Source organism: Colossoma macropomum, unplaced genomic scaffold (assembly GCF_904425465.1).
Source record: "Colossoma macropomum unplaced genomic scaffold, Colossoma_macropomum, whole genome shotgun sequence".
Classification (NCBI taxonomy): Eukaryota; Metazoa; Chordata; class Actinopteri; order Characiformes; family Serrasalmidae; genus Colossoma; species Colossoma macropomum.
In genome coordinates, this window is record NW_023494795.1 from 18443001 (window position 1) to 18470539 (window position 27539).

At 39.6% G+C, this 27539-nt stretch overlaps 2 protein-coding genes across 5 annotated transcripts in view; one reads left to right on the forward strand and one right to left on the reverse strand.

The window, feature by feature from the left end:
- The window catches only part of brf1b (BRF1 RNA polymerase III transcription initiation factor subunit b), a 78795-nt gene that overhangs the window by 14678 nt on the left and 36578 nt on the right, over positions 1–27539 (forward strand). Inside the window, exons 5-12 of the mRNA XM_036581712.1 lie at positions 4737–4768; positions 7067–7139; positions 15803–15952; positions 17677–17770; positions 18881–19007; positions 19210–19249; positions 20411–20503; positions 21289–21582. Of these exons, the coding sequence (XP_036437605.1) occupies positions 4737–4768; positions 7067–7139; positions 15803–15952; positions 17677–17770; positions 18881–19007; positions 19210–19249; positions 20411–20503; positions 21289–21582 (903 nt within the window). The remainder of the gene's footprint in view (positions 1–4736; positions 4769–7066; positions 7140–15802; positions 15953–17676; positions 17771–18880; positions 19008–19209; positions 19250–20410; positions 20504–21288; positions 21583–27539) is intronic.
- On the reverse strand, positions 8946–12777 carry btbd6b (BTB (POZ) domain containing 6b). Of its 4 annotated transcripts, none has more exons than XM_036581715.1 (5): positions 12668–12777; positions 10985–11279; positions 10805–10895; positions 10595–10713; positions 8946–10450 (listed from the first exon to the last, which is right to left on the reverse strand). In XM_036581715.1, exons 2-5 carry the CDS (start codon positions 11188–11190, stop codon positions 9418–9420), a joined length of 1449 nt encoding a protein of 482 aa, XP_036437608.1. In that variant the 5' UTR covers positions 11191–11279; positions 12668–12777; the 3' UTR covers positions 8946–9417. The 4 variants fall into 4 exon arrangements, with proteins under 4 accessions (XP_036437608.1, XP_036437610.1, XP_036437609.1 ...); XM_036581717.1 differs by lacking the exon at positions 12668–12777 and adding an exon at positions 11552–11992; XM_036581716.1 differs by lacking the exon at positions 12668–12777 and adding an exon at positions 11403–11992.

The following is a 27539-nucleotide window of genomic DNA, read 5'->3' on the forward strand; positions in this document are numbered from 1 at the left end:
AGAAACTTAGCTGACCATTTTTAATTTTTTTGTGATGTCACAAAAAACAACACATTTACATAAATCCACCTATTCAGCCTACAGCAATTTAGCTCCACCCATTCATGCTGAAGCTATAAGATATGTTTCAGCCCAGACTGCTTTTTGAATGTGGCACAATACAGTGCAAAACAGAGTTCATTTAGATATATCAGTCTTAAAGGCTCAGTAACAAAACAGCCTGTTCAATAGTAAGGGATAAAGAGAGGTGGAAATGGTCATAAAAAATAGAATTTTTACTGTTTTTGGTACATAAACCCACTCAAACTTTATAAGTGGACATGAGCCCTTTAACTAAGTACATCACACACATCACACATAACATCACAATAATGAAAAGCGCAGTTTAGTTTACATATATAAGCTATATGGACTGGAGAGTGAACTGTAAGTTTTTCAATTTTAAGATTGTTTATATACTTTATGAAAATCTTTCATTTAAAAAATCCTGTTTTCCATGATATGCCCTGCTAAAAGCAGAAAACCTGTTAACTCTGCCTGTTAGTGTGTTTTGAGTTTATTAGTTTCGTGTTCTTATGCTTAGCACAGGCAGAAGCATCTAAATTATTGTACATGATAAGTGATTGTACAGTATATAAGCAACAGATAGAGATTACATTACAAAACAATGCGGCATACATTTAAAGAACCAAACACTGAAAAGTTCTTTGGGAACCAAAGGTGGTTCTCCTATAGCATAGCTCCAAAGAACTCCAAAGAACTAAACCTCTGCCCTCACAACAATTAGTTTTTAACACAGTTCTTTAGGAAACAATTCAATTGCATCATGAACTGTTAAATTTGACTATGATTTGATTCACTTTGTGTAGAATTGATTATAATTGATTCTGATATTCTAAAATCAAATGACAGCCTTCAGACTGATACATTGCTGTGCATCGATACTTTTTTCACCCCTGCTGAAGTGGCATTTTTCATAAGCATGAATGTATTTACAGTTACCATGTTTTAAGCAAGTCCTTTATTTGCAGCACTTTGCTCCTAATGCTTCATTATCACTAACAGCATCAGGAAACGGATATGTCGCACGTTTACAGGATCATCTTTAATGAGCTGAGAAGCTGTTCTGTCAGCAGTGTGTCCCGTGGTGAGGCAGGCAGAAAGCAGCCGTGCTGGGAGATGCCGTGAGAGCTGGGGGGTGTTTACTACACCTCCAGGATTATGATCGTTCTGTGTTCCTCTACTGAGTAAACCATGGAATAAAGCCCATCTGCTCACTTTTAGAGTCACACCTCTCTTTCCCCTCAGAAACTATCACAATTATGTTAGTCCTTCCTGTCATACACAGCAGGGATGTTGAAAGTAGCAAGAATTTGTGAATGGCGAAACCATAAACAGTTATTGCATATAAGCAATTACGAATTTAATAGCTTTCCAAAAAGTGTATGCTAATAACAGTCTGCTATGAACAGTCTAAAAACATTGTGGTCTTGCTTATTTCATTGCTAAACAAAATGTCAAGATGAGCTCTTTCTAATGGTTTGCTGTCACACTGAGTTGTAAGATTACCAAAACGTACCTCTTGCACTTTGATGGCATTTGCACTGCAAAAAAATTACATGTCGACAAGTAAAACATCTTAAATAAATCTTAAACATCTTAAATATTTTTTTTTTTCTGAGATTGTTGTTAGAATATGATTATTCAACTTGTTTGTAGATGTTTTATTTGGTTTAAAGTCCTTTTATCTAATGAAATTGTCTTGCCAGAAACAAGCAAAAAGATCTTGCAAAATAATAAAACAATGTCACTAGAAAAAATAGCTTAAAATGTCTAGAAATCGAGAATTTGAACAACCTTATAATATTATTACAACAATCAAAATGAAAAATATTAGATATATTTTGACTAGATTTGAGACAATTGCACTTGCCAAGATATCATGTTTCCAGTGCGGGGCCTCCATCAGTACTGATTGTACACCAATGAGCCAAAACATTATGGCCACTGGCCTATTATGCTGTTGGTCCTCCACATGCTGCCAACACAGCTTCAACCTGCTAAGACATGGACTCTACAAGACCTCTGTGTCCCGTGGTATCTGGCACCAAGACATTAGCAGCAAATCCTTTAATTTGCAAGACGGAGCTACCCCAGGTCTCACTTGTTGTTGTTCCAGCACATCCCACAGCTACTCGATCGGATTGAGATCTGAAAAATTTCAGTCCAGGACAACGCCATGAACTCTTTGAAATGTTCCTCAAACCATTCCTGAACAAAGTGTGCAGTGTGATAGGGTACATTATCCTATTGAAAGAGGCCACTGCCATCAAGGAGTATTGTTGTCATGAAGGGGTGTACCTGGTATACGATGATGTTTAGGTTGTTGACACATGTCAAATTGATGTCCACATGAATGCCCAGGGTTTCACAGAAGAACATTGCCCAGAGCGTCACACTCCCTCCACCGGCTTGTCTTCTGGCCGCAGTGCATTGTAGTGCCATCACGTCCCCAGGTAAACAGCGGCCATGTACCTGGATATCTATGTGATGTAAAAGAAAACATGGGCACTCTGACCTGCAGATACGCAGCCCCTTACGCAGCAGGGTGCAATGCACTGTGTTGTCACACCCAGTCCCTGACATGCGCCATTGTTACGAAATAAATAACGTTATTCGCTACATCTGTCATAATGTTTTGGCTCATCAATGTTTTTGAAAATATATGATTTCTAAATTTCCTTTTAGCTTTTGTGTGTGTAATCAAAACTAAAGCATTAGCATTCTTTATACCAGTCATGGAAGGCTACAGTGCTGCACAATGTTTTGTTGTTCATGCTGATCTTTACTTCACTGGTTTGCTATTAAACCCTTCAGGAGTAGATGTTATGGTATGGAGAAAACACTCAACCCATGCAATGATGTGGCCCACCATGCGTGTAATTGAAGAAAGCTTCACATACTAACTTTACTCTTAAACTTGTGCTTGCTATGCTGAATGATCTAAAATAGAATCTTTGATGGGCATTTCCAAGTGTGAACAAATAGGTTCTGTGTTAAAGCATTCATTAGCCTTTATGATCTGCAGTATGAAGTAGAGAGTCAGGTCTAACTGACGGCAGCTTGTCAGGGAGAAATTCATTTGTTTCCATGTTTACCATGTTTCATTGTTCGTTGCATATCTGTATTTCATGTTCTTTTGTGAAAAACCTCTCACTGCTCTGTGCTCAAGCCTTTCTGTCCTACTAGAGCACAATGTTACATCACACAGCATAAACATGCACCTAATACCCTCTATCCCTGTCCCGCCCTGTTCCTAAGACTGTTCTTGTGCGGAAGCAGTGAGCGTTCTGTGCTTGATTTGCTTCCACCGGGGTGTGGTAGTCCGTCCCGGAGGAGTGGGAACGGCTCATTTGGTAGTCAGGGTAAACTCCAGCTAAGCCTTACAGCACAATCAATAATAATAACAACAATAATAATAATAATACTGGTGATGTTGTTTAATTAATACTAAATAAGATGCAAACAAAATCATTCAGAATGGTTTGACGTGAAAGGTTACATTACAGAGAAACTTGCTGACTCTGATTTCTTTATACTGGTCACAATAGGAAGGGATAGGATAGGGGTTTTGATTTTATTGACTATACAAAATATATACAAATATGTGTAATCTGAACTTTTATCTATGATGTTAATTATGGTAAAATAATGGTATAATCCAAACTATTTAGTTTTACTTGTGTACAGTTTTTGCTTTTTCCTTGCAAAACCTTATCTTTATTGTAGAGATAACTATTGTATAACTGTTGTAAAACAATGTCTTGGGCATCAGGCAGTGTGTTCAAAACCATTTTGTGTAATAACTTTGTGTGAGGTGCATTCTGTGCTATCAGAGGCATTAAACACTTCAAACATTTGGTTCCTTTCACCACCAGTGTCAACAATTCTGACTGTGTTTCTTTGGAATTAATTGTTTCAAATCATTCTGCTCTGAATTTCTTTGTTTACGTCTTAGCCTGTTAACTATGCAGAAATTTTGATAAAAAATGATGGAATTTCCATTTAAATAATAAAAAATAAAATCAAATTCTACTGTGCATAGTTAGATCAACCAAATTTAAAATGCACTATGCTAGATTGTCAGCAATAGCATTCCAGATCTACCTCTCTGCATTTGCCTAGTTTGTATGCAGATTTTCCCTACATGGCTGTGAGCGACACTTACCCAAAACTGATGTGTTATCCTTATCGAGATCGGTGCCGTAATTAAGGCCCTTAGACTGATCGCCTTCACTATCTCTTGATAAGACAGGATTAGCCTTTCCCTTTCAGTGGTACTAATCTCTCACTACTGTACTTAAAAGGAATTAGTCACCATGGAGACACTCCATGCCACAGGTGTGAGTGAGCCTGTGCTTGTCAGGTGAGTAGTGGTGGCAGACGGACAGGGTGAATCCCTTCCTCGTTGGAAGGCTCAGACATCGCCTCGGGCCTGCGGGCGCGCAAAGGTGGTTTGAAAAGATTAATCTGAATTCCTGACTAATCCAAAGTGACAATTACTGCATCAGAGATATTGGATTTGCATTAATGACATTAATGGGTGCAGATATTCACTGAATATATAATGTTTCTGAAGCAGTGACATTCTTTCATCTCTTTTGTTTGTTGATTATTAGCATTGCATGTCTTCTCTTGGTTGGAATAGCTGTCATTCTTCCTTAATTCACCTGCAGACATGCTCCTGGACCTGAGTGATCTCTTACAGGTTGGCTTTCAGATGTTTTATTAGGTCTTAAATGGGCCATAACCTACATTTTTCTTGTGTTTTATTTATTTCCCCGAGGGCTACGTAAGACATTTATATGATTTTATGTGCCAAAAACAGTCGCAATTCATTTTTACTTGATTTTTTTTTAATCTTGTAGAATTAATGAAATGGTCTAGGTGTATAATTCTTGTTTAACAACTTGGATAGTGCAGTGGGTAATAGGACAGTCCTCCACATGCTAGAGTGGGCTTTGATTCCCTGCATGGGCAAGTGTACCATGTTATACCTTATAGAGCCCTTTGCAAAGGCTCATAATGCTATGTTTATCCACCTCTTAACATGGTTACATTGTAGATTGCTCTAGGTAAGAGTGTCTGCCAGATGTAAAATAAATTAAAAAATAAATGTACTGATGTTCATTGATTAGTTCTGGATCATAAATGCCACTCCGACTCATCGCAGGGGTATTGGAAGGAGTGCCGTCGTTCCAGCAAGCACAGTTTAAATGCCTGGGGGCTTTATACCCTTATAGCTGACGCTAGAAGTGTGATTGAACACCAGTGTCAGCGATGAGTGAAGCTTAAATTAGCAGAATTCACTAATTACAACTGTTGTCTGGATACTTTTAGACATACAGTGTGTATAACCTATCTGTAATGGCACAAAAATATCTTGTAGCAGGCCTAAAATTAGTTTGTTGCATTTGCTCCACTAATTATGTCCTTTATTGTCTAGTTTTGATAAAATATGGCATATCATTGCTAGTTATATAGTATGTAAACAATCATTGTTGGTTTCAAAACTTACCATTCGCTTCCTAGACCACAGTCCATATATGGAAAAGAAGTTTGCAAAAACAGCCTGTATTCAATTAATTGCTTTTGTAATGTCACAATGCATTTACATACATCTGCCTCTTCATTCTACAGCATTCAAGCTCCATCAATTCATGTTAAAGTTATAAGGAGTGTTTCAGCCTAGACTGCTTTTTGAATGAGCTACAATACAGGGAAACCATTCTGAACAGAGGTCATTTACTTATTGCAGTCTTAAAGGCACAGTAACTAAAAAAGAATAAATGAACAAGCCAAGTTACATCAGTACCTGACCTCATCAGTGCTTTTGAGGCAGAATGCAATCAAATCCTCACAGCAATGTTTCAACATCTAGAAGCCTTCCCAGATGAGTAGAGGCTGTTATTGCAGCAAAGGGGGACAAACTCCCTATTAATACCCTTGATTTCAGAAGAAATGATGAGTTGGATGAGCAAGTGTCTACAAACATTTGGACATTTAACAAAGTCAAAAATAATCATATCCTCAAAACAGGATGTATGATGTAAAGTGATTTCTTGTATGAAAATGAGTAATACTAAAATGTAGCCCCCTGAAAAGTTGCATGTTTTATTTAGTTGCATGTCTGTCTCATATTTTCAGATTTTATCATTTTCAGATGTTTGCATTTCTTATGAGACGGGGCCCTGCTGAGCATTAGGCTTTGGTCTCAGCTGGACCTCGCTATGTAAATGAAAGCTTTCAACTCTACAGAAACAGAAATACAAGACTACACACAGCGCTAGACATTCTGTACATGTGGTTTGAGGAAGTGAATGATACATGTTGACATTGCCTGGGAACATACTGCTATTGTTGTACCAAATGGTTGTTTGCCAGATCAGCTCTGTACACACCATACACCGCATAGCCCTTAATGCTAGTGGTTCCAGGGGGAGGCATTTCAGGACTACACAGCTGGCGTTACACTTATTTTTACTCTTTCAGCTGTCCTGAGAGCATAGACCCTTGAACCCTTTCTGGTGTTGAAGGGAAGTTAAGAGGGTGGGTTTGAGCCAGGGTAAAATATGCTATGAATCCTAAGCAAGTGCAGCCACACCCAGCTCTGACAGCACCCCACCCTGTTGGGCATGCCAGGCTAACTAGAGACCTGCTGCTGAGGTTGTGACCTCTGTACATTACTGGGTTGCCCAAAGTGCCCTGCACATACTGTACACTTCTTTCTTAACTGGAGAAAAAGTGTAAAAATTAGACTGCAAGTTTTGATTTTAGACTGGCCTTACTGTGCCATAAGCAGTAAACAATGCAATTTGAATTAGTGTTATACTTAAAGTAAAGTGAAATGTATTATAGATCTTAAGAAAGTGAGCTTCTATGTAAAGTCAGTCTCATATACTTAGATGGTGAATCAAAGATGGTAAAGAAATACTTATAGATTCTCTTGAACAGATATTGAAGGCAGCAGTGAAGTTCAGTCTCACGTTTTCTGGCTGTTTTTCAGGTGAATGTTTATATCCTGGGCAAAACTTTCCTGCTGTTGGCCAGAGAGCTCTGCATCAACGCTCCTGCTGTTGGTAAAGTTACATTTTACTCGTTCACATGTATACAGCATTCCCGATGGATGATTTTGTTTAATCACACAGAGGCCAGTTTCTTTGTTGTACTATAAATTCCATACTATGCTAAGGTTAGTTAAAGGGCCCATATCCATTTTTTTTCCTTTGTTTCCTGAGGTGCATATGTGTAGCTTTATGTACCAAAAACAATCATGATTCATTTTTACTTGGCCATTTTCCTACCTCTCTTTACTTCATAGGATTAAAAAGGCTGTTACTGAGCCTTTAAGGCTGATATATGTAAATTATGTCTGTTCTGATTGGCTGCCCTGTATTTTGCATCATCCAAAAAGCAGTCTGAAACACTCCTTATTTTCAGCATAAATGAGTGGAGCCACACTGCTTTAGGCTGAATAGGCAGATGTATGTAAATATGTTTTCATGACATCACAAAAACAGTTCATTCATAATGGTCTGTATTTATCATCACTGTCCAAAGTAGTAACATTACAAAAGAAGGCAAAAACATAATGCACATCAATTAGTGTAATAAAGTCTATATATCTATACAGTTCTTTTGAAACATTTTTTATTTTGGTCCATTCATCATGAAATGTTTACACAGTATAAAGGAGAGTTGCTGTGTTCTGTATTTGTGATGTAGAAAAAAAAAGCAGACTTTTTTGGACACAACGATACATGGACTGCAACGAGTGGAGTGTCAACTGTATATTTTGAAACTTTAGCAGTGGTTCATCCTACATTGAACTTTCCAAAATGTAAGATTTTCCATGATATGAGCCCTTTAAATAACATCGTATGTAGGTCAGCTGATAAAAGTCTTGACTCACTATGGAAAATGTACCACCATACAGTATACTGACAGTGTGTTGTCTGGAATACATTTTCTCCATTCAAACTACTTTTACGTTCTATACCTCTTGGAGTATTCACATTCTCAGTCCACATCATCTGTATAATTCCTATAACTCACCACATTTTAGGTAATGGCTGAAAATGAACTGTCCATCTGTTTCAAAGAAATTACACAAATGAGTTGCAGTCTGGTTTCAAGTACATAGGGGGCACTGCACCATATCTAAAATCCATTCAACTCCATCACCCGGTCTTTCTGAGCCAGCCTCTCTTGTTTGTCTTTGCCACAATGGAGATAATTCATGTCTTTTGTTCCATAGATGCACTATGTTAAAGTAGGGAGAGCTAAATTTTATCCAAGTATGCATCTGGGAGGATCTCAATATTAATGCACTTATTGTAATCCCACCAAACAGACTGATTAGCAGCTTTCCATGTGTTCTAATTTCATATTCAGCTCCTTGTCTGCTGAAAATCTGCCATTTTACCAACTTGCATCTGCTCTGCGTTTACTAAACCCTCAATTAGAATGCAAACAGCATTGCAGCAGATTCTTTGGGCTGAATTCAAACAATCTCCCTATTCAGTTTCCCCCGCAGCCTGGCAGGGAAAGTGGTTACTTTATGTGGGCTATGAAGATATTTCACCCATACATGACAGTCATTGTCTCATTAATACAGATCATGTTTGCTGTGGCTGATGCAGTAGTTTTTTTTTTTTTTTGGTATTCATCTCACATATTTCATGCACAATAGAGTCAGAGACCAGATGTTTGTCTTAACCCTAACAAGACAGCTAAGGTCATTTTTTGTACAACTGTGCTAATGTGTGTCTGAACACTTTCGGTTAGGATGGTTTTTAGTACTGGAGAGACTAGTGTTTTAACATTCCAGTTATTAGGCTAGTGAACCAGATAATCACTTTTGAAGCAAAACAGAGGGCGACAACTTTGCAGTTTGAGTCACAAAAACTTTTATGATCTGCAGTTTAGTAAGCTGCACACTAATACAAGACATTTCATTTGTCAGTCAGCATCAAGCTGTAAACAAATTAGCCTCAGGTTATGTACAAAACACAACACGCTAGTGGTGAGCCACCAGGAGTGCAATACATCTATATCTTTGTTTATATATATATATATATATATATATATATTTATATAGATCTGCATGCCGCAGCATCAATAATTAAATCAAATATACTTCTTTTTTTAATAAATAAAGCAGAGGAGCATTCCTTCACTCATACTTTGTCTGAGAAGAGTCTGTTTTAGCAAGAACAGGCTTTGCCATTCAATTGTCCTCCACTGCTACATTGAAAACAAGGCAAGAGCCTCTTAGGACCCTGTACTTTCCATGTGTTCATTGCATCCAAATTCAGTTGGGCGGAATGCACTTCAGTAAGGCCATCCTCACACCTTTCATGCATAGAAGACCAGCTCTGGGATCTGACCTCCCTGCACACCAGTGCCATTTGTACTGTCTGAAGAGCACTGGAACTGAAAGGTCACCTTCCCACACTGCACTTCTGTCATTCCCTCTTGCCCAAAGTAGCTGAGCTCATTCCCATCCAACACAGCACTGACTGTGTAGAAGGCGTCCTGCTCCACCTGAACCGGGTGCTCGAACCACACAGAGAAGGTGCTGCTCGAACCATCCGAAATGAATTTAGTCAGGTTCTGGGCCAGGATCACTCCTTGGCGCTTCAGTTCGATCTTGACGCTGTACTCTGCCTTTCCACCACTGGAGCCATACAGGCCCAGTCCCGCGATGAAGATCCGCTTGTCCACAGCAAACTGGATGCTGTCGCAGCGTCCGCGGTAGCGCCACTGGTTGCTGCGGTAAGCAGAGGACTGGAAGCGGTGGCAGCGTTGTGGCGTCAGCCCCTTCCTCTTTGTCAATGGGAAGTCCAGTTTGGGCTTGTTGGCTGCTGTGTACCAGAGAAAAATGTCATGAGTCTCTTCCAGTGTCAGCACATCCGACTGCGCTGCTCCATCTGCAAACTCCTGCAGCGTCATGGTCGGGATACGCACGAGGTAGAGGGCCTTGCCCAGCACTGCCCTCTTGTTGCGAGCCGTTGGTCCCAGTCCTTGCCTTTTGCATTCGGCCACGGCCCAGTCCAGGACAGCCTGAAAAACTATGGCCTCCCGAGTGTTTAGAGTCTCTCGCTTCAGGATGATCTCCAAGGTCTGCAGGTCAATTTCACAGAAGCCTTCAGAGCGGAGAGCCAGCTCAGCCTGAGCATCAATAACCTCCCAGCAGCGCTGGGTGAGCTCAGGCTCTTCAAACAGCCGGCTCTGGGACAGCAGCACACAGGCGTTCTTGGCCTCCAGACTGGTCTCCAAGAAGGTGACGCAAGCCTTGGCCAGGGCAGGCACTATATATTTCTTGGCGGCGTACAGAGTGGCCAGCACTGTGTCCGCCTCCAGTTCAATCTCATCACTGTACAGGTATCTGGAGGGAGAATGTGAGATGAGCTCATGAGAAAATCACATTGCCTTTTCTTGAATAGATGTGATCACAACCACAAAAAAAAATTTAATTCATCATGTGAATAAAACAGCAAATTGTATAGAAGAATATAATAGGAGAGCTTACTTCAATAGGATTAAAAAAGCAGCAGGCTCCACGTCAGGAATATGAATCTCCGATTCGCCTTCAGCTAGATCCCCATAAAACATGGCACCGAACACCGAACTCCCCACTGCCAATACATACTGAAAGAACCAATGGAAAACACATTGGATGAAACAACTTCGACAGTAACTAACCTCAGGTCACACAAACCGTATACCACACTGCGTTTACCTTATGTGCTGGAACTTTCTGTGACTCGCCAGGGGGACCCACAATGAAATGAACGTCAGCCATGAGTTCGTTATTGAACATCAAAGCATTCCTGGAAAAGAGATAACAGCATTAAAGTATGTCCATAATTACAGTCTAGACTCTGACACTTGAAAGGAAAACCGTTAAATGTGCCTTTACCTTTCTCGCAGCGTTGGATGAGTAGCCTGCCAGGTGGCAGTCTCGACGTTGTTATTGTTGATATTCTGCTGAGTGGTGTTGGATGTTGGGGTGGTCACTGTTTGGGTCACCTGAACGATGCTCTTTTTGCTGGCAGCAGTTACTGCTGGTCCGTTGCTGTTTGGCAGATTGGTGTTTATGCTTGCAGGATACAGTTCTGCAGCCATCTTCTTCTTCAAGGACAAAGTCACGATCTCATAGCATGCTGGCAGCTTGCCGGGCTCTTTCCCACTCTTTCTAGTCCTCTTTAGGGTCTCTGGAAGCAGAAGGAAAAACGTCAGAAACTTCATGATCCGGCCATACAGGCAATCTGGAGATGTTGGCATCAGCAAATAAATCCTCCAGTCTGTTAGTCTGATTGAAAGACAGGTGTACTGACTGGCGCCCTGCGGTTTAATTCTAAACGACACGTCCCGTGTTTCACATGGGCTGCAGTCTACGCGCTCCCATAACGCTGCTCTCTATAGATGCAACAAAACGGGGCAACACACACGCATCCGTCCAGCAGAATTATTCCAAAGCCAATACTTTTTCCTCTTTCTCATCGCATCCTCGATCGCGGAGAAAACACCTCCTGTCGAGCTCCAGATCAACAGCAAACGCAACGCTGCAGCCTCTCTAGGCGTCTTTCATACGACCAGAAGAAAAACAACTAAAAGTCAACAGGGAGCATCTGCTGATACTGCTGATTAAAAACGTTACACTGTGGTTGCCATCATGAACGAGCTCCGCTCATCGCTTCTGAACGGCTCCTCTCTATCACTCCTTCTGTATTGTAAAGGCTCGTTTTGTGTGGCCAAAGCAAACGCCCAAGCCCTGCGCCGGCCAATCAGATTTACGGACGCGCTTACGTTATACGACGCGGGGCTCCTCCCACGACCCGAGTGCCCCGCCCACTCTCGCCATAATATTCCCGTACAGCTAAAGCAGCAGATTTAACCCTTGCGGCGGTGTTGACAATATACGTTCACGTCAGCATTTACACCGACATGATCGTGAAAAAAGAAACCAGAAAGACTACACTATGTTCATTACAGCAGGAAAGACGCATAAACAGATACAAAAAAATCGCGAAACAGCTCAATTCTGTTCAGAAACAGTAGTGTTTGTGTGTGGTGGTAGTTTTTGTGCAAGGCTACCAGGACCATTTTGCGAAGTTACTTTCAAACTGACTGGCCGTTGGCAGAGCTCGATCACAAATACAAGGCAGTAACAATATGTGCGGAACCGGACACTTTACATACAGATCAAGAAGCAGTTTAACAACGTGTATGATCGTTTAGTTTGCCAACGTTGCCAGTGATATCTCCACATTTATAAACTGGTTTACCGGGATAAACATCTGAAACGAAGTGCACTAGCGACTGTTCCGCACCAAAACAGCTCAAGATCTGGTGTGCTGGCATACATGGTGAATTTCAATCGTTAAAATGCCCACCAACACAGAGAAGGTCTTTTTTAGAGGCAGACCGGCGCGGTGTAAAAAGAGATAAAGTAGCAACAGTACGGATGAGCCGTCTACACAGAGGAGTTCTCCTCCAAACGGACGGTGGTCGAGCTTTTAGCTGCCGAGGTTCGCGCGAGATTCAGCACAAAAACGGTCGGAGTGAAAGTAACGGCTATATGCAGTTGGGATTTCATTACCTTATTGAAGAGAGGGAGGCCCAGGTGGCAGAGAAATACATTCAGGTTTGGTCTGTGGACGCTCGGTCGCAGCCAGGAGCCATGTTAAATCCGGAGCCTGCTCTGGGAGAGGGGGGTTGGGCTTACGTCCTGCTTCTAGTTAGCTTTCCCGGCTTTCCAACAGAGGGCCCCGGCGTTACAAAATGGATCATTTGGAGGGGTTTATCAGCGGATGGCCTGGGTTAAGAGGCTTAAACAACATACAAACCTAGACAACAGTTATTTTGCCAGCCAAAAGTCTCATCAAGTGCAGCATTCTCAGGAAATACTTCACTGGTCCAGTTATAAGCATTTCCTCCGAAAACCCTATACCAAAGTATAGTAGAACAGTAATTTAATGTTTATGTAATTATATCAGAAGACACTTATTTCTGAACGCAGCTCGGTCACTGTTTCGTCTGAATACTGGATTAACATATGAAAGTAAATCAGATTTATCAAGACATATGTGCTTCCAATCAGTGTTTGAGCTAAAAGCACATCATAAAAACATTTCAGCATAATTTTATTCCATCACAGGGTCACATGGGCTCAGAAGACTCCTAGCATAATGTTCACGTTCTCTCACACTCTAGCTTTAAAGAACTAAATAGCTTATTCACAGTGATTGTGCAGTTACATGTATGCAAGGTTGGCAAACAAGAAATTATAGAACAGAATACTACTTTGTTGTCCACTGTGGACATTTGCCTTTGACCTATATGATAGCTGTAAAAAAAATAAGACTGGGGGAGTAAAAAGAAAAAAATCTTCCTCAGCTAGGAATGAGTGGATAAATGGGATGGAAATGTTGGGAACCCCTGATCTAAGAGGTTTCTTATGTATATTCCATCTATACACAGTGGGAGAGTTCCAGTGTTATAATATCAGTCTTGCTAATGTTGTTTCAGATCAGTTATGCTCTTGCTGGAGGAGATACACTACCATTAGAATGTTTATAATCATTTTAATAGTTTTGTTTTCCTGTATATAAGAATAACTTGTGCATTAATGAACCCTTTAAGGCTGACACAAAATGGATGTTTTCTGAAATTTTATCTATTCTTCTCTGTTAATAACACAATTTCCTCATGGTGTTGTTGATATGTATGTAATACATAACAAAGCTGAAAATTCATAGATTTTTATTCAATTTATGTCATGAATGTAGTTATGTTATAACTGAAGTTTGGCGGAGGAACATGCCTGAAACCCCTCCTTCTTCCAATCTAACGGCCTATAAAATTCCATCCTCATCTTCCATTCCCGTGACGAAGCGTTCGCAATCCCCACCGCAACCCCATCTCCTCCCTGTTCCTCAGTCCTACATCAGTCCTACTAGAGCTATGAGGGGGGGTCTGGCCTTCTAGCTACAGACAGAAGCCCCCTAGAACTCCAGAACCAAGTTCTCAGCGTTCTCCCCCTCCTTCAATCAGTCTTTCATTATATTACCAACATGTTGAAGGCATGGTCTGAACTCAAACTACCATTTTGAACATGTAATTACATTCATCAGAATATAAGTCACACATCAGGTATATTTTGTCAGTACTCAGATTAAACAAAGTCAGGATTAAGTGATAATCCAAACTGTGCTGTGAATGAGTTCATATGCTTGCTCTGAGAAAAATGCGGTGCAACCAACAAAAAAAAGCCACATGCATCTTTTGTATAGTGATAGAAAACAAGGTAGCACACAGAAAGCAATGATTCTATGTGCATGTGTGATATTCTCTGTGGTGTAACTCCTCTGTTGGCAAATTTAAATGAGCTGCTATCTTTTTTGGATTCAGTACTGGGCTTGTCAGTTTGGTTGATTATAAACTCCACAACAAGAGGTATTTTTAGGTGTGCTATTCCGTCTTTGAAGTATTCGGGAACAAATAGAATAAATATTATTAAATGGGAAATACTGTAATTAGACTGAAATTATATTTTTTGTCAACTCATCTGCCTCAAGATCATTTCTGAAATACATGGCATTCTGGGTATTAAATTTATTATAACTTTACTCACGATGCTATACAAATTTCTATTCTTCATTTGAAATCTGAGAAGTTGTAGAATATAACGTAGCATAATATTAGGAACTTTTTGTTCAGCGAAAATTGAAGGGCAGGCTTTTTGAACATATATACTAAGCTTATGTAGAAGCTCAGTAATGTGTAGCATAATGCATCAGGGATTCCTTTTCAATTTTTGTTAACACTAAATCCCCACCACGACTCATGTTTTTTTCTTTCTGTGGTAGTGTTGTGGCTTTCTGATCGGCTGAAACTTCCCATGGCTCTGATTGTTAGAGACCCTCCTGCCTCCCGTGTTCATTCATCACCTTTTTTTAATCAGCCTTCGACAGCTGCATACTCCCGCAAATCACACAAACCCAATAGCCTGGGTGAAATAGAGGCTTCCAGATCAATTTCTATTTTAGTGTAGTACAGAACGTCTCAGAGAGTTGTCACATGTAGAAATTTAATTTTCCTGGAATTGCTGCTTCCTGTTTCCCAGATGACACAGAAAGATCAGCTTCTTCACTGTTGCTTCGGTGTATTAATATTATAATTTAGTATAAAATTGCCTATAAGTGAGCAACAGAAGAGGTCTTGGGGGATTTTACTGTCCCTCAAGCACAGGTGGAGTCCATACAGCATTGCCTCAGATAGGATTGTGGCAGACTGGTTCTGTGAGCTGAACTCATTTCCCTGTTATTAGGACATCCGTGATGTGTACTTTAGTGGGGCAGCAGAATGAGTTTACCCAAGGACTTTGAAGTAGGTGGAAGTGAGGGATTTTTGCTCCCTCTGAGTGACTGTAAGCCAAGCCACTTTGAGAGCTCCCTATAGAAAAGCAATGGTCCAGATTCACCCTAATGTCAAGGAGAGCGTTGAAGAAGTTGTATGTATTCAAACTCTGCAATGGGATGCAAATGAAGTGGCCCTTCTTTGGTTAGCATGGTTATTCAGCACACCAGCTTTAGAATATACTCTGGCTGACTGAAGTTATTTGTCCATTTACTTTGCACCCTCTTGCTACAGGCCAGCAAGATTGGATGGAAAGACACTTTTTGGGAGACTAAATCTGGAACGTCTATTCTGATGATGTGTTCCTTGTCCATAGATCCATGTCTGTATATTCCACGCTTTGCCCACATGTTGGAGTTTGGAGAAAAGACCCATGAGGTGTCCATGACTGCTCTAAGGCTGCTGCAGAGGATGAAGAGGGATTGGATGCACACAGGACGCCGGCCGTCCGGACTGTGTGGTGCAGGTACCCAAATTTACTAATAGGCCAATGTGAAATAATATGTCACCAATGCATAATTGTAATAACTACAAAAAAAAAAGAAAAAATGTATTTTCCCTGTCAAAGTATTGTACAATTTAGTGGTTAGTACCTGTTTTTGGAAAAAAAGGTTAAATGCATGTTTCTAACCAATTGCCTATTGTGCCCTCATGTATACAGTCCAAAAATGTTCTTCAAGTTTGATGATAAACCTGTCCAAATAGGAAATGTTGTTCATTTGGAATGAAATAAAATTAAACAAGAGTATTGGTTGAACACTTACTTAACAGTTAACACTTAACAGTTAATCATTTACATCCCTACTAATAACTGATAATATCTGAGCAATGAATGCTATGAATACCTGGACTGTTACTTACTTTGAGAAATGGTGTCCAAAATGCCTCATATAAATTAAATTTTGCAATAACTGACTTGTTTTAGCTAGTTATTAGCCCTCTTTAGCATCATAGTCCTCCATTTTGGGTTCTTAAATAGCCTAACATTTAAAGAGACATTATTGGTACTTTACCAGTGGGATATCTGCTGATGCCGTTTTCTGGGAAATCCTAAAATCAACCACATTTATCAGCTAAATGATGTGCTGGACAGCCTTGCTTTTCAGCTCTGATCACAACCTTTACCATTTTCACTCTCAGTCACTCGGAAGTTCAGCATTTCATTATATTGTTTTGAATGTATGATCATTGCACTGAGCGTACCAGAGGAAAGACTGGCTGAATGTTCCTTTGTGTGCCTGAGAGATGGTACAGTATGTCATGACGTGTTATTGAAGTTCACTGCTGAGTGCTTTTACCAAACTGTGAACGAACCCTTACCAGGCTGAAAGTTTGATATGGGAACTGGAACAGAGTTGCAGCATTACATAACAAGCCTGAACTTGGAGCGCTGCACATTCAGTTCTGCTGCTTAGACCTCTTCGCCTTTCGCCTGAAACCCAGCGTTTAAGCCCCCGTACTCTGCCGTCAGCAAGATGCCCTCGCTTCAGAATAGCATGCAAAGTTCCTGCAGCTCTGCTTTCTCTCTCTCTCTCTCTCTCACAATGTCTCACGTTCCCTCCTACATCCGCTACTGCAATATCTGAATAATTAATAATTAATCATTAATCATTCACAGTATTCAGGAGAAGGCGGTAAGTTTAGATGGGGCTTCTGAGCATTGACGTTTATCATCCTGAGAGAAAGTTTAGAGTAAACGCAGAAATGAAAGCACTTTTCCATCCTCAAAAAGTGATAAAGTTTCCATTGTAATAGCACAGAAGGTAGTTGTTGAACTTCACAAAAAAACCTGGCCTAGTTCCATAATGTGGGCAACGTGTATCTAAGCCTTTATTGATTCAGCTCCGGTTTGTGAGTTGTTGTAGTGCTGCATAAATATAGTGGAGGCCGTTGTGTGGACTGAGCTGTAACACTGGCAGTGGAATTGAGAAAGCATGTGGAGGCTTGTCTTTGTGTCATGTACTGTAGAACTGTACAGCACTTGGTAAACAGTATTACAGCCCAACTGTATGTGCTATGTTTACCAATCCTGTATGCTGTGCTCCAGAAGCTTTATTGAGATGCCGTGTAAAGGTGCAGCAGCACTCAGAAAATGTTTTCTCATTACCATTAGTAAATAGAAAACCTATTGAGGTTGTGCCTGAGTGTATTTATAAAACGTAGCAAATGGATCACATCTCAATCTTGCAGCTCTGTTGGTGGCGGCCCGCATGCATGAGTTCCGCCGCACGGTGAAGGAAGTAATACGTGTGGTGAAGGTGTGTGAGGCCACTCTGAGGAAAAGGTAAGTGACTGTACATTTTGGGTGAGTGTATAGTTTGACTTCTCTTATATTGCCTATTATGTATAAGACTAGCTGAAATCAGATTTGGATCTGAGGAGTGCTGGTGTTTGTACTTGCTGCACTTTTCTTTTTTAGATAGTTTTCAAGATTCACTAATGTGTTTACCTTTCTTATCGCTTTGAGGTTTTCTCCAGCCTTGCTAGGATTGTATGAATGATGAAGAATCATGAATCATATTATACACCAAGTATACTGACATACAGTGCTATGCAATAAAATGGCCAAGTACAAGTTTCATTTTTCAAGAGATATAAAGAAGTATAAAGTATAAAGAAAGGGAAAGTCAAAGGAAAATTTATAAAACAGGAAAAAATGATTCAAAGATATAGAGGAAATGGGGCTCATAACCACCATGTAAGACCTGGTAGATCACAAAAAAACAGTTACCATCAGATAAACAGCATTTAAAGCTTTTATCTTTGAGATAAAAAACAAGCTCTACTCGTTCTTTAGGTCATAGGTTTTTCTGTCCATCCTTCCACTGTGAGAACTGTGTTACTGAGAAAAGGAACAGGAGACTTCTGCAAATAAAGAATAAATAAAGAAGTTGCTCAGAACCCAGAATCCAGACATCACTGAATGTGTTTGGGATTACTTGGATTGTGAGAAGCAGAAAATGCAATACATTTCTAAGACTGAACTTGAGGTATGAAATAATAGTGGACCCACAAAATACTGACTATAAATAATGAATAATATTGACTAAATGCAAAAATTATATTTAGTCTATGAGGCATCTGTGTAATTGTATGTTAAATATATGTTTTCTACGTTTGCCTGCACTGGAAAATGAATACTATGAAAATGAAAAAATAGTGAATTAGTTTGAAAAAAGTTTGAAATTAAGTACTTAATAGTTGTTTTAACTGGACATTAAAGGGTGGTTTCTGGCACAGTCTTGAGCACAATACAATTGTGGCTCTTGAATTATCTGTTGGGTGAGAAAGGAATGATGGAACAAGATTAATTAAACATACCTATACAAAGATACAATAATAACTAAAGACAGTCAGATTGGTCATCGTACATATCTACATGATTTCTCCTTAGGCTGACAGAATTTGAGGACACACCCACCAGTCATCTCACTATTGATGAGTTCATGCGAGTGGACCTGGAGGCAGAGTGTGATCCCCCTTCTTTTGTTGCTGGTCAGAAGAAGTTAAAGATGCAGCAGGTTGGTGCACTAACAGAATCATAACATGACCCACAAAGGTAAAGGTGCATACAGCATCATTCCCTTGTCAAGTTTAATGTTAGAAAGACAACTGGCTGTCTTTACATTGTCATGTTACATTGTCTCTTGTATGTTTGTAGGTTTTTGTCTTATTCAGTTCTTCAGCTGTCCTTTTAATATAAAATTCTCTCATTCATTTCAGCTGGAAAAAGAGCTGACCAAGAAGCTTGATGAATATCAAGGTTAGTTTGCCCGACTGAAATAAGATATTGATTTACGTCTTGATGTTTGAGTGCCCACTGAAGTTTTACTTTTTCTGTTAGGCCTGTAAAGGCTTTCATCAGTGTCTGTCACTTGAATTTTTGTGGTCGAACAAGCATATTGGTAATTGAATCAATTTTTGTTTGATCACACTGCGTTCATATGATGAAATTGCGTGGCATCAGTTAGATGTGTCACTTTTGAAATCTCCATGGATGAATCACAGTATGACATGCCACATGCATGCAGAACAGTGCCTTAAGGGGGGAGTTCCACTGAAAAAGAACATAACACATTTCATACAAAATGTTCCTGACATCAGTGCTATCAGTGAAGCTTTTGTCACATTTACTGCTGAACCTTAGTTCTCTTGCATTGTGTGGAGACATTGGTTGGTTGTGAAAAAAACTAAAAGATTGATTTACTACCTTCCCTAAAGGTGTTTTTCTATCGACTGCAGTTACTGCCCAATATCTGATATGATTGTGTTATGAAACCTGATCCTCTAGCCAAACATAGCAAGTACGAACACAGATGTTTTTGAGTTTATTTACCAGTGTTATAGAGATTTTTGATATGAGTAAGTCACTGATAGCTTCCATATCGTTTTAATAACCAGGAACTAAACAACACACCATTACACAGTACTGTGCCAAAGTCAGAGACCACTCGTCGTTCATTTTTCAGTGTCAAGAAAAAGCAGAATTATTAAATTACTATAGCTTGCATGTTTTTCAGGAGACTAACTTTCAGTTTTTCAAAGTAATCTGCAAGGATATTTTTCCACATCTCCAAGGTTCAGTCTTAGATGTTGGTTGCATTTGCCGTACAATGGCATGAATTCACTATGAGTGAGTTTTGCATACTTATGTTTTTTTTTTTAATCAAGGCATTTCAGAGAGTGAATTTTGCCAAGAAAATACCAGAATGCTTGTACTATCTTATTGGTTCATTAAATGCTTTTTAATGTTCAGGATACACATTTATTTGCCTTATGTTGCTGATGAACATTTAAAACTATAGATAATGTAAAATGAGAGCTTTGTTGGCATCATGATGTCCATTCTGTGATGGAGAAAAGGTGCAGACTGTTAGAGGCAGTGCCCTGAGTGAGTAGCAATGTGTTGTTTGCGTCTTCGTAGGCGAGATCAGCTCATATCGGGATGAGATCGAGACAGAGCTGGAGAACAGCAGGCCCAAACTGAAAGGGATTTACGCTGCCTACACTAGAGAAGGTACTGTACACTACATGAAAGCCTGTGTGCGGGTGTGTTTGTTCGATCTCTGTGTGTGTCTTTGTTTTTTTCTGTATGACAGAAAAAACATTATTTTATTGTGTGGGAATGTACAAGGTACAGTCTGTTTTTAGTGTATTTCATACTGTGTAGTTTGATGATTTTGGTACAGTTAGACAGCCATATTAGAAGAAACTTTGAGTACACTTAAAGAAATGTATTCGCACTGGCCACTTAATAAGACACACATACTGTACCTTGTTTGTTTATCTTGCAGGTATATTGTTAGAGATTATAGCTATTTTTTCCATGAATATATGGTGTTCCTCTTGCCCTTCATCAGTGGTAAGTGTCTGACCACAGGACCACTGTTGGCTGGATATTTGTTGGATGGCTGACTGTTCTCAACTTTAATAACTCCAACAACACCTCATAAACTGGTACCTGTCCCATGTCAGTGTCACTGCTATGCTGAGAATAGTCCATCACCCAAACTAATATCTGGTCACTGTTGGTCCAACTGTGGTCCCTTTCTATTGATAAATGGGGTAAAGAGGGGCTGATACAGTGTGCAACAACAGATTAGCTACAGTCAGTAATTGGAATCTATCCACATGATAGGTGCACCTAATTGTTAAAAGGCAGGCACAACATCATTAGGTACAACTCCAGTAGGTGCAACTGTATAGGCACAACAATATATAATTGTATTACTAAATAATCAGCCCTTTCAATGAACCACTTGTTTAAAGACCACTTTTAACAGGCTTCTCTGTTCCTGCTAGACACACATGATGACAGCCTGTCTTTGGCCTCGGAGTTTGCTGGAGATGAAGATCTGGAGGATGAGGACATGGAGGCTGCAGCCCAGCACCTCAACCAGGACTTCATCCAGCAGATGCTTCCCGAGCTGGAGCAGGGGCCTCACAGTGGGACAGAGGCACAAGAGCAGGGTAAAGAACCAGCCGAGCCCTCAACACACGTGCCCCTTACTGTCCTACTGGGACCCCTGCCCAGTGCTGCCAGCCTAGGCCTCACAGATTCCATCCGCCATTGCATAACAGAGGACAGAGAAGGAGGTAAGTGGAAGTGGACTACAGCTGGTCAAGACATGCCTTACCTTAGCAGTAACTATGCCAACAGTGAAACTGAGAAAAACGTCTTAAAGTTCTGTTTTTCCAGCCAAAATGAGTTGTAGCTAAATGAATAACTGATATTGACTGATATCTGTGCACCGTTTCACTTACATGTTAACATTTGGCTATGCAACAGTAGAACTTTGAAAAATATTTTTCTCGGTTTCATTGACATACAGCTCTTTGGAAGTTTATTGGTATGTTTTGATATCATCTGGCTGTTCTAATGGCACTGATTTGATTACAAAAAAAAAACAGAGAAACTACAGCTCCACCAGCTGTCAGGAAATAGTCTGTTATTTTGCTACAGTTGTGTGAGCTGTACACAAAACAGAAAGCCCTGGAACCATCACAGATCCTATGCTTGAATTAATTCATTGGAAAAAAGTGTCTCCATTTAGTATTATAAACTGTAGCCTGCATATTGTACTTTCCTGAAATAGAAATAGTAATCCATGGTTTTACACATATTGTCGCTGTCAGGACAAAACCACATATCTCAGTTTTTGTCGTTTTTCATTTAGCTGCCTTTTACATTGTGTCAAATTTTATGATGTATGGACCAACAGAAACAATCCAAAATTACTTAAAAATTCCTTTAACTTCCATGAAAATTAAGAATTTTTTCCATCTCTTGAAAAGATTACCTTTTAGGAGATACGGCCGCATATTAATTGCAGCATTAGATTTAAAACATTTTTTTATCTGAATCTGTTGTTTGCACAATGTCATTTAATCAAATCTGTGCACATGCTTTCATAGCTACAGGAAACGAGCCATGGCTGTAATACCTCATTCTTCTTTCTATTTTGTGTCCTGTGTGTGCTTAACCATCAAACTGTAGTACTCTCAAGAGACCTGCTCCATGTTATGTGATGCTTTAACTTTCATTAATTTTGGCCATAATTTCAGACAATTTAAGTGGTCTATGTTTTATTAAACAAACTGTATTCATTTTACAGCCCCTCACAGTGTGGGAAAGTCAAAACCAAAGGGGGGAAGGAATTAGCTGAATTAGCCTAATCAATAACTCCTCTCCTGGGCTGAGTGCTGCAGACTTATAGCCAATATTGTCCAGACTTCTGGAGAAAGATGAAGAAATATATTGTTTTGTCTGCAGCATACACTAGTTCTGTATTACAGGAGTATGTTTCAGTAATATGACCAGTTATAATCAACAGTATAAGAGTCTGTGTTGTTGTGGAAAGTGTGCCATCCAGCCTATGGACAAAACAATTAAAAGAGAGTTAAATTAGCAAATTTGAGCTAATTGAGTCCATAGCCCATAAACCTTCATAACAGCCACAAAAACACTCTGGTATACAGTACTGTAAAAAAGTTTTTATTTATTTAATTTCCAGTCACAATGGCTATTGTGCACTAGCTATAGATATAAGGTAATCTATTTGTAATCTATTTAAGGAAGGGGAAAGTCAAAGGAAAATAAATAAAAAAAGAAGAGTTTCCTAAACTGGAGGTAAAAATGGTTAAAAGATGTAGAGAAAATAGGACTGTCAGCATTGGATAAACAGTACATGGAATTACTTAGATTGTGAGAAGCGTAAAATCCAACCAAATTTTCAGACTGATTTTTGGAGGTGGAAAAAATATCCCTGCAGATTTCTTTGAAAAACTGAAAGCCAGTCTCCCAAAAAGAATGTAAGCTGTAATGAAAGCAAAGGGTAAACTGTAGAAAATGTTGATAGTGTATTGGTAGTTATTGAGTCTTCTGTGTAATTGTCTGTTTTATATGTTTCCTGCTTTTTTCCTGATACTGAAAAATGAGTAACCTTTTGAGCTGGACATTTAGACTGAAAATAAAATAAATGAATGTTGATCTCTGACTTTTGTACAGTATTGTACATCAAACATTATGATTAAGTTTCAGTATCATTGACGGGATGCTTTAATCTGGTTAATTTCAGTAAATGCTGTAGTGTTGTCTGAAAAACACAATCACTCCAAGCCTTGCTTGATCCCTGTTTGATAATGCTCAGCTTTGACTTGTATTTTATCATGGTCTAAGCAGAGGCAATATTTATTAGAATATTGCATGTCTTTCCTGCAAGTATTGCCTTCACACATTTTGTCTTATGAAACTTCTTTAAATCACAATGATTTTTGGAGTGATTTTACAGAGAAATCAGGGGAGTGAGTGAATTCATGGTGCTAGAAGTTTAAGGTTTATCTCACCATATTGGTCGTACATTTTGCAGCCGGTGTTGTCAAGTCGAGTCAAGTCAGCTTTTTTGTCAGTACTACAATATGTACAGGACATACAGAGTATTGAAATTGCGTTACTCTCAGACACTGATCATAAACAAAATAAACACTAATTGTAGAAAAATAGAGCAATAAAAAGAAAAAAAATAATATAAAAAATATAAACATTGTAGCTGGCTTGTGGATAACCCGGGTGATCAGATGAGGAAGTCAATAAATAAACAAGTAGTATTTCATTATTATCATATGTGTTGACAGTACACTAATAGCCACAACACATTAGCTTGTATTGACAAGCAAAACATCAATGGCATTGATCAAGGCTTAGTTAGGACTGTAATTAAAGGCATGATCCCTTCACAGAACATTCAGCTTGAGTTAATGTGCCTTTGAGAGATAACAGAGCCCAGCCAAAGGGTTTGAAGCCTTGATATATTCAGCATGCACTAATGCTATCTTTACTAACACCAAAAAAACCTGCCTTCAGTCTGAGTGTCCGGTGCCAGTCCACTTAAGCTAGCAGCACTGTTCTGGTCTCAGCACCTGTTGGCTGGCTGAACTCAGACTATTACCTTTTGCACTTTGACCCTGGCCTCTGCCCTGCCATTGGCCTGGGTTTGGTTAGTGACTCTTTGGTCCCTGTGGCTGCCTGTAGCGACTTATCAGAATACCACATACTCTGCTTTTCAAAAGTTTGGGTACATCTGGCTTTTCAAATGTTTTTAATTTTGAGAAAAATGCCACATGTAGATATTTGTGACAGCATTTATGAGATTGCTAGCTTGGGAATTATAACAAAACCCACACACTTTATTCCCTTGTGATGTAAGTGCTCGTTATTGTTTAAACCACCTTTGGGACAAAAACACTTTCAGTATGTGCTTTAAAGAATATTTTGGAGACGAAAGCTGTCAACTATGATAAATTAAGTGTTGCAAAATATAACAGAAATATGAAGGAAAAATGTAGCTCAATGTAGCTTTGTTTTTTCCCCGAGGTCCACTTTTGTGTGTGTTTGTGTACCAAAAATCAGTTAATAATAATAATCAATTTCAACGTATCAGCTTTCTGTTTTCAGTTGCATTTAAATCTCATTATCCATTAGAATAAAACAGTGCTTTTGTGACTGTGCCTGTAATGGTGTGTGTCTGCTACAAGCACCGAGATTATCTCCCTCTGGTTTCTATACCAGTGCTTCAGCACTAGAGGTGTGAATGAACCTGTCAGTCATGAAATTGATTCCAAATAAATTCTCTTCTTATTAAAGCAGGCTGCTGTCGTAAACTTGGTTCTATAAACAGGCCTCTTGAATGGAATATTTCAGTGAAGTTTTATTTTTGTTAATGGCATGCTTTCCTGCTCAAATAGGCCTGCACTCAGCTATCAATATGAAGCTTAAACACTCTTAATAATCTACACCACTCATCTGAAAAAGAAGAGTCTTGTGGCAGCTGCAAGAAGCATGAGGAGCTCCATAGTTTTTAGCTTTCATCCGGATGGAATTAATTAGACACACCTAGGGTTAGCTTACTGGCAGTGGAAGGTTGCTTTTGCCCGATTGGTCAACGCTACACAGCTGATGCCAGTAATTTATAAAGTTGAAACCAGCTCAACTCTTTTCACCATGACATTAGTCCAGTTCTTGCTGCTTGATGGTCCGCATGTTTTTTGCTTCTCCCTGACGAAAAAAAATAGAGTGAAATTTCAGATTACAAACTGGCATGCGGTGGACACTAAGATACTTACAAGAAGACAGATCTATGTCAGTTATCCCTGTTCTGATTGACTGTCTTGTTTTCAAAAAAGCTTTCCAGTCTGAAACACTCCTTATAACTTCACCATGAATGGTCAAGACAAAATAGTAGTTGGTTGATTGGGTGGCTATATGTAAGTGTGCTAGTTTTTGTGACATCACAAAAACAGTTAATTAAAAACGGGCAGTTTTTCCAGCTTAATTTCTATATATGGAACATATAGACCGGGGTCGGCAACCTGAATGTTCAGAAGAGCCATTTTGTCCTTTCAACAAAAATCAATCCCCCTTGGGAGCCACAACATTTTATGTCCATTTGTTTAAGTAATGTTTTACCATCTTGGCTGTAAATATGTCTCAGTATGTGCTAATGTCCTAGTGTCGGCTAAAAATATAAATGAAAACACAGACTAACTTTGCTCTGCTTTAAGCTTTAGCTCATCTATAGCTGCTTTTCTCACACCTCTGGCATGAAACTTTTTCTCAGAAGTAGAATGGTTTCTTGTAAAATGTATCTCAATGATCGACTTTTTACAAGGCTGAAGTCAGCTTCTCATTCGCCAGTTTCTTGTTTGAATTTTCCTGTTCCACCTTAAATGTAACTGTTGCGCCATTTAAAGTGGAACAAGAGAATTCAAATGAAAAGCTGTCTTCAGCTTCACGACTTTTTAGTGTTTGAGTGTTTCTTGATGCAGACAAAACGTATCAGGAAACCAGCTGGAGTGCTTATAAATGCGAATAATGCAAAAAAATCCATTCGTCTCAAATCTTTCTCTTTGCCTTTTTGTTAGCTACTAGCTAGGCAAGACTGTTTTCTGCGTTGCTATGGTGACCAGCAGTCTGCATACCAGTCTTCAGGGTTAAAGGGTAAATTAGCAGAAATATATTTTTTCTCCAGCATTTAAGACAATTTATGGTTAAAGCTGTGTTAAAGCCACCAGCATAGCTGTATTTTACTGCAAAGGATGATTATTTTATTTTTACCTGAAAATCTAATTCTGCTATGTTGCCGACCCCGATATAGACCAAGCATCAGTAGTCTTATCCACTAAGGGCTGGTGTGGCTGGAGGTTTTCAGTCCAATCAATCCTCTTCTTTAATCAGTTGCTCCCAGTCTTTTAATGATTGATTGATTAGTTATAGGTGGTCTGCTCCTGCTGGGTTGGAATGGAAACCTGCAGCCCCACCAGCCCTTTGCGGATAAGATTGGTGGCCGATCATATAGACTGTTGAGTGAATGTTGTGTTTTTAAACACTAACAGTGTTGACATCTTACATCCAGCTCTTTTATTTTAAAAAGTGAGAAATTTCATTTTTCCATGACAACAAAATTTATTTCAGTTGAGAATGAACAGTGAAAATCAGACATTACTGGGAATATTTCAGAGGAAGGGAACTTGTTTCTAAACTTTTGACAGGCAGTGTATTTCCCCCAGGGCAGGCAGGAGAGCTGTGGGCCGTGAGCTGCCGTGCACCAGAGATTTTATTGCACTCTTTGCGGGAAGGCCGTGGGCCGATATAATTCCCCGTCATCGGTGTCCTTTGTGCGGGGCTGATGACTCTGCAGTAGCGAAAGCCTCTTAGAGTCTTCAGTAAACATGGCTTTATTGCTCTCTCCTCCACAGGAATAAATCCACCTCCTCGCAACAATAACAACAAAATGCGCAGCAGACTGCAAAATCTCAGCCCTTGTGAACAGCTATAAAATGCGTGGTATTGAGGAGGTGCGTTTACCTGCGGTGCATGTGAATGAGAATTGTAAAAGGGAGAACGAGAGACTGTCGCATTGTTGTGGTAAAGGGGAGCGAGTGAAAGTGTTAGACAGACAGAAAGTGGAGAATGTGAGCTGGGGAGTGAGAAAGGGAGTGCCTGAGAATGCGCTGGTGTGGGTTTGTGAAAAGAGGAGGGGAGGAAGAGTGATAGA

Bases quoted from the DNA above. Each gene is read 5' to 3' on its own strand.
- btbd6b (XM_036581714.1), bottom strand. From the start codon at position 11,349: ATGCCAACATCTCCAGATTGCCTGTATGGCCGGATCATGAAGTTTCTG. The intron at 10,896-10,984 runs GTAAAGGCACAT...TCTCTTTTCCAG, and splicing joins CATCCAACGCTGCGAGAAAG to GAATGCTTTGATGTTCAATA. The intron at 10,451-10,594 runs GTAAGCTCTCCT...TTCTCCCTCCAG, and splicing joins GCTTTTTTAATCCTATTGAA to ATACCTGTACAGTGATGAGA.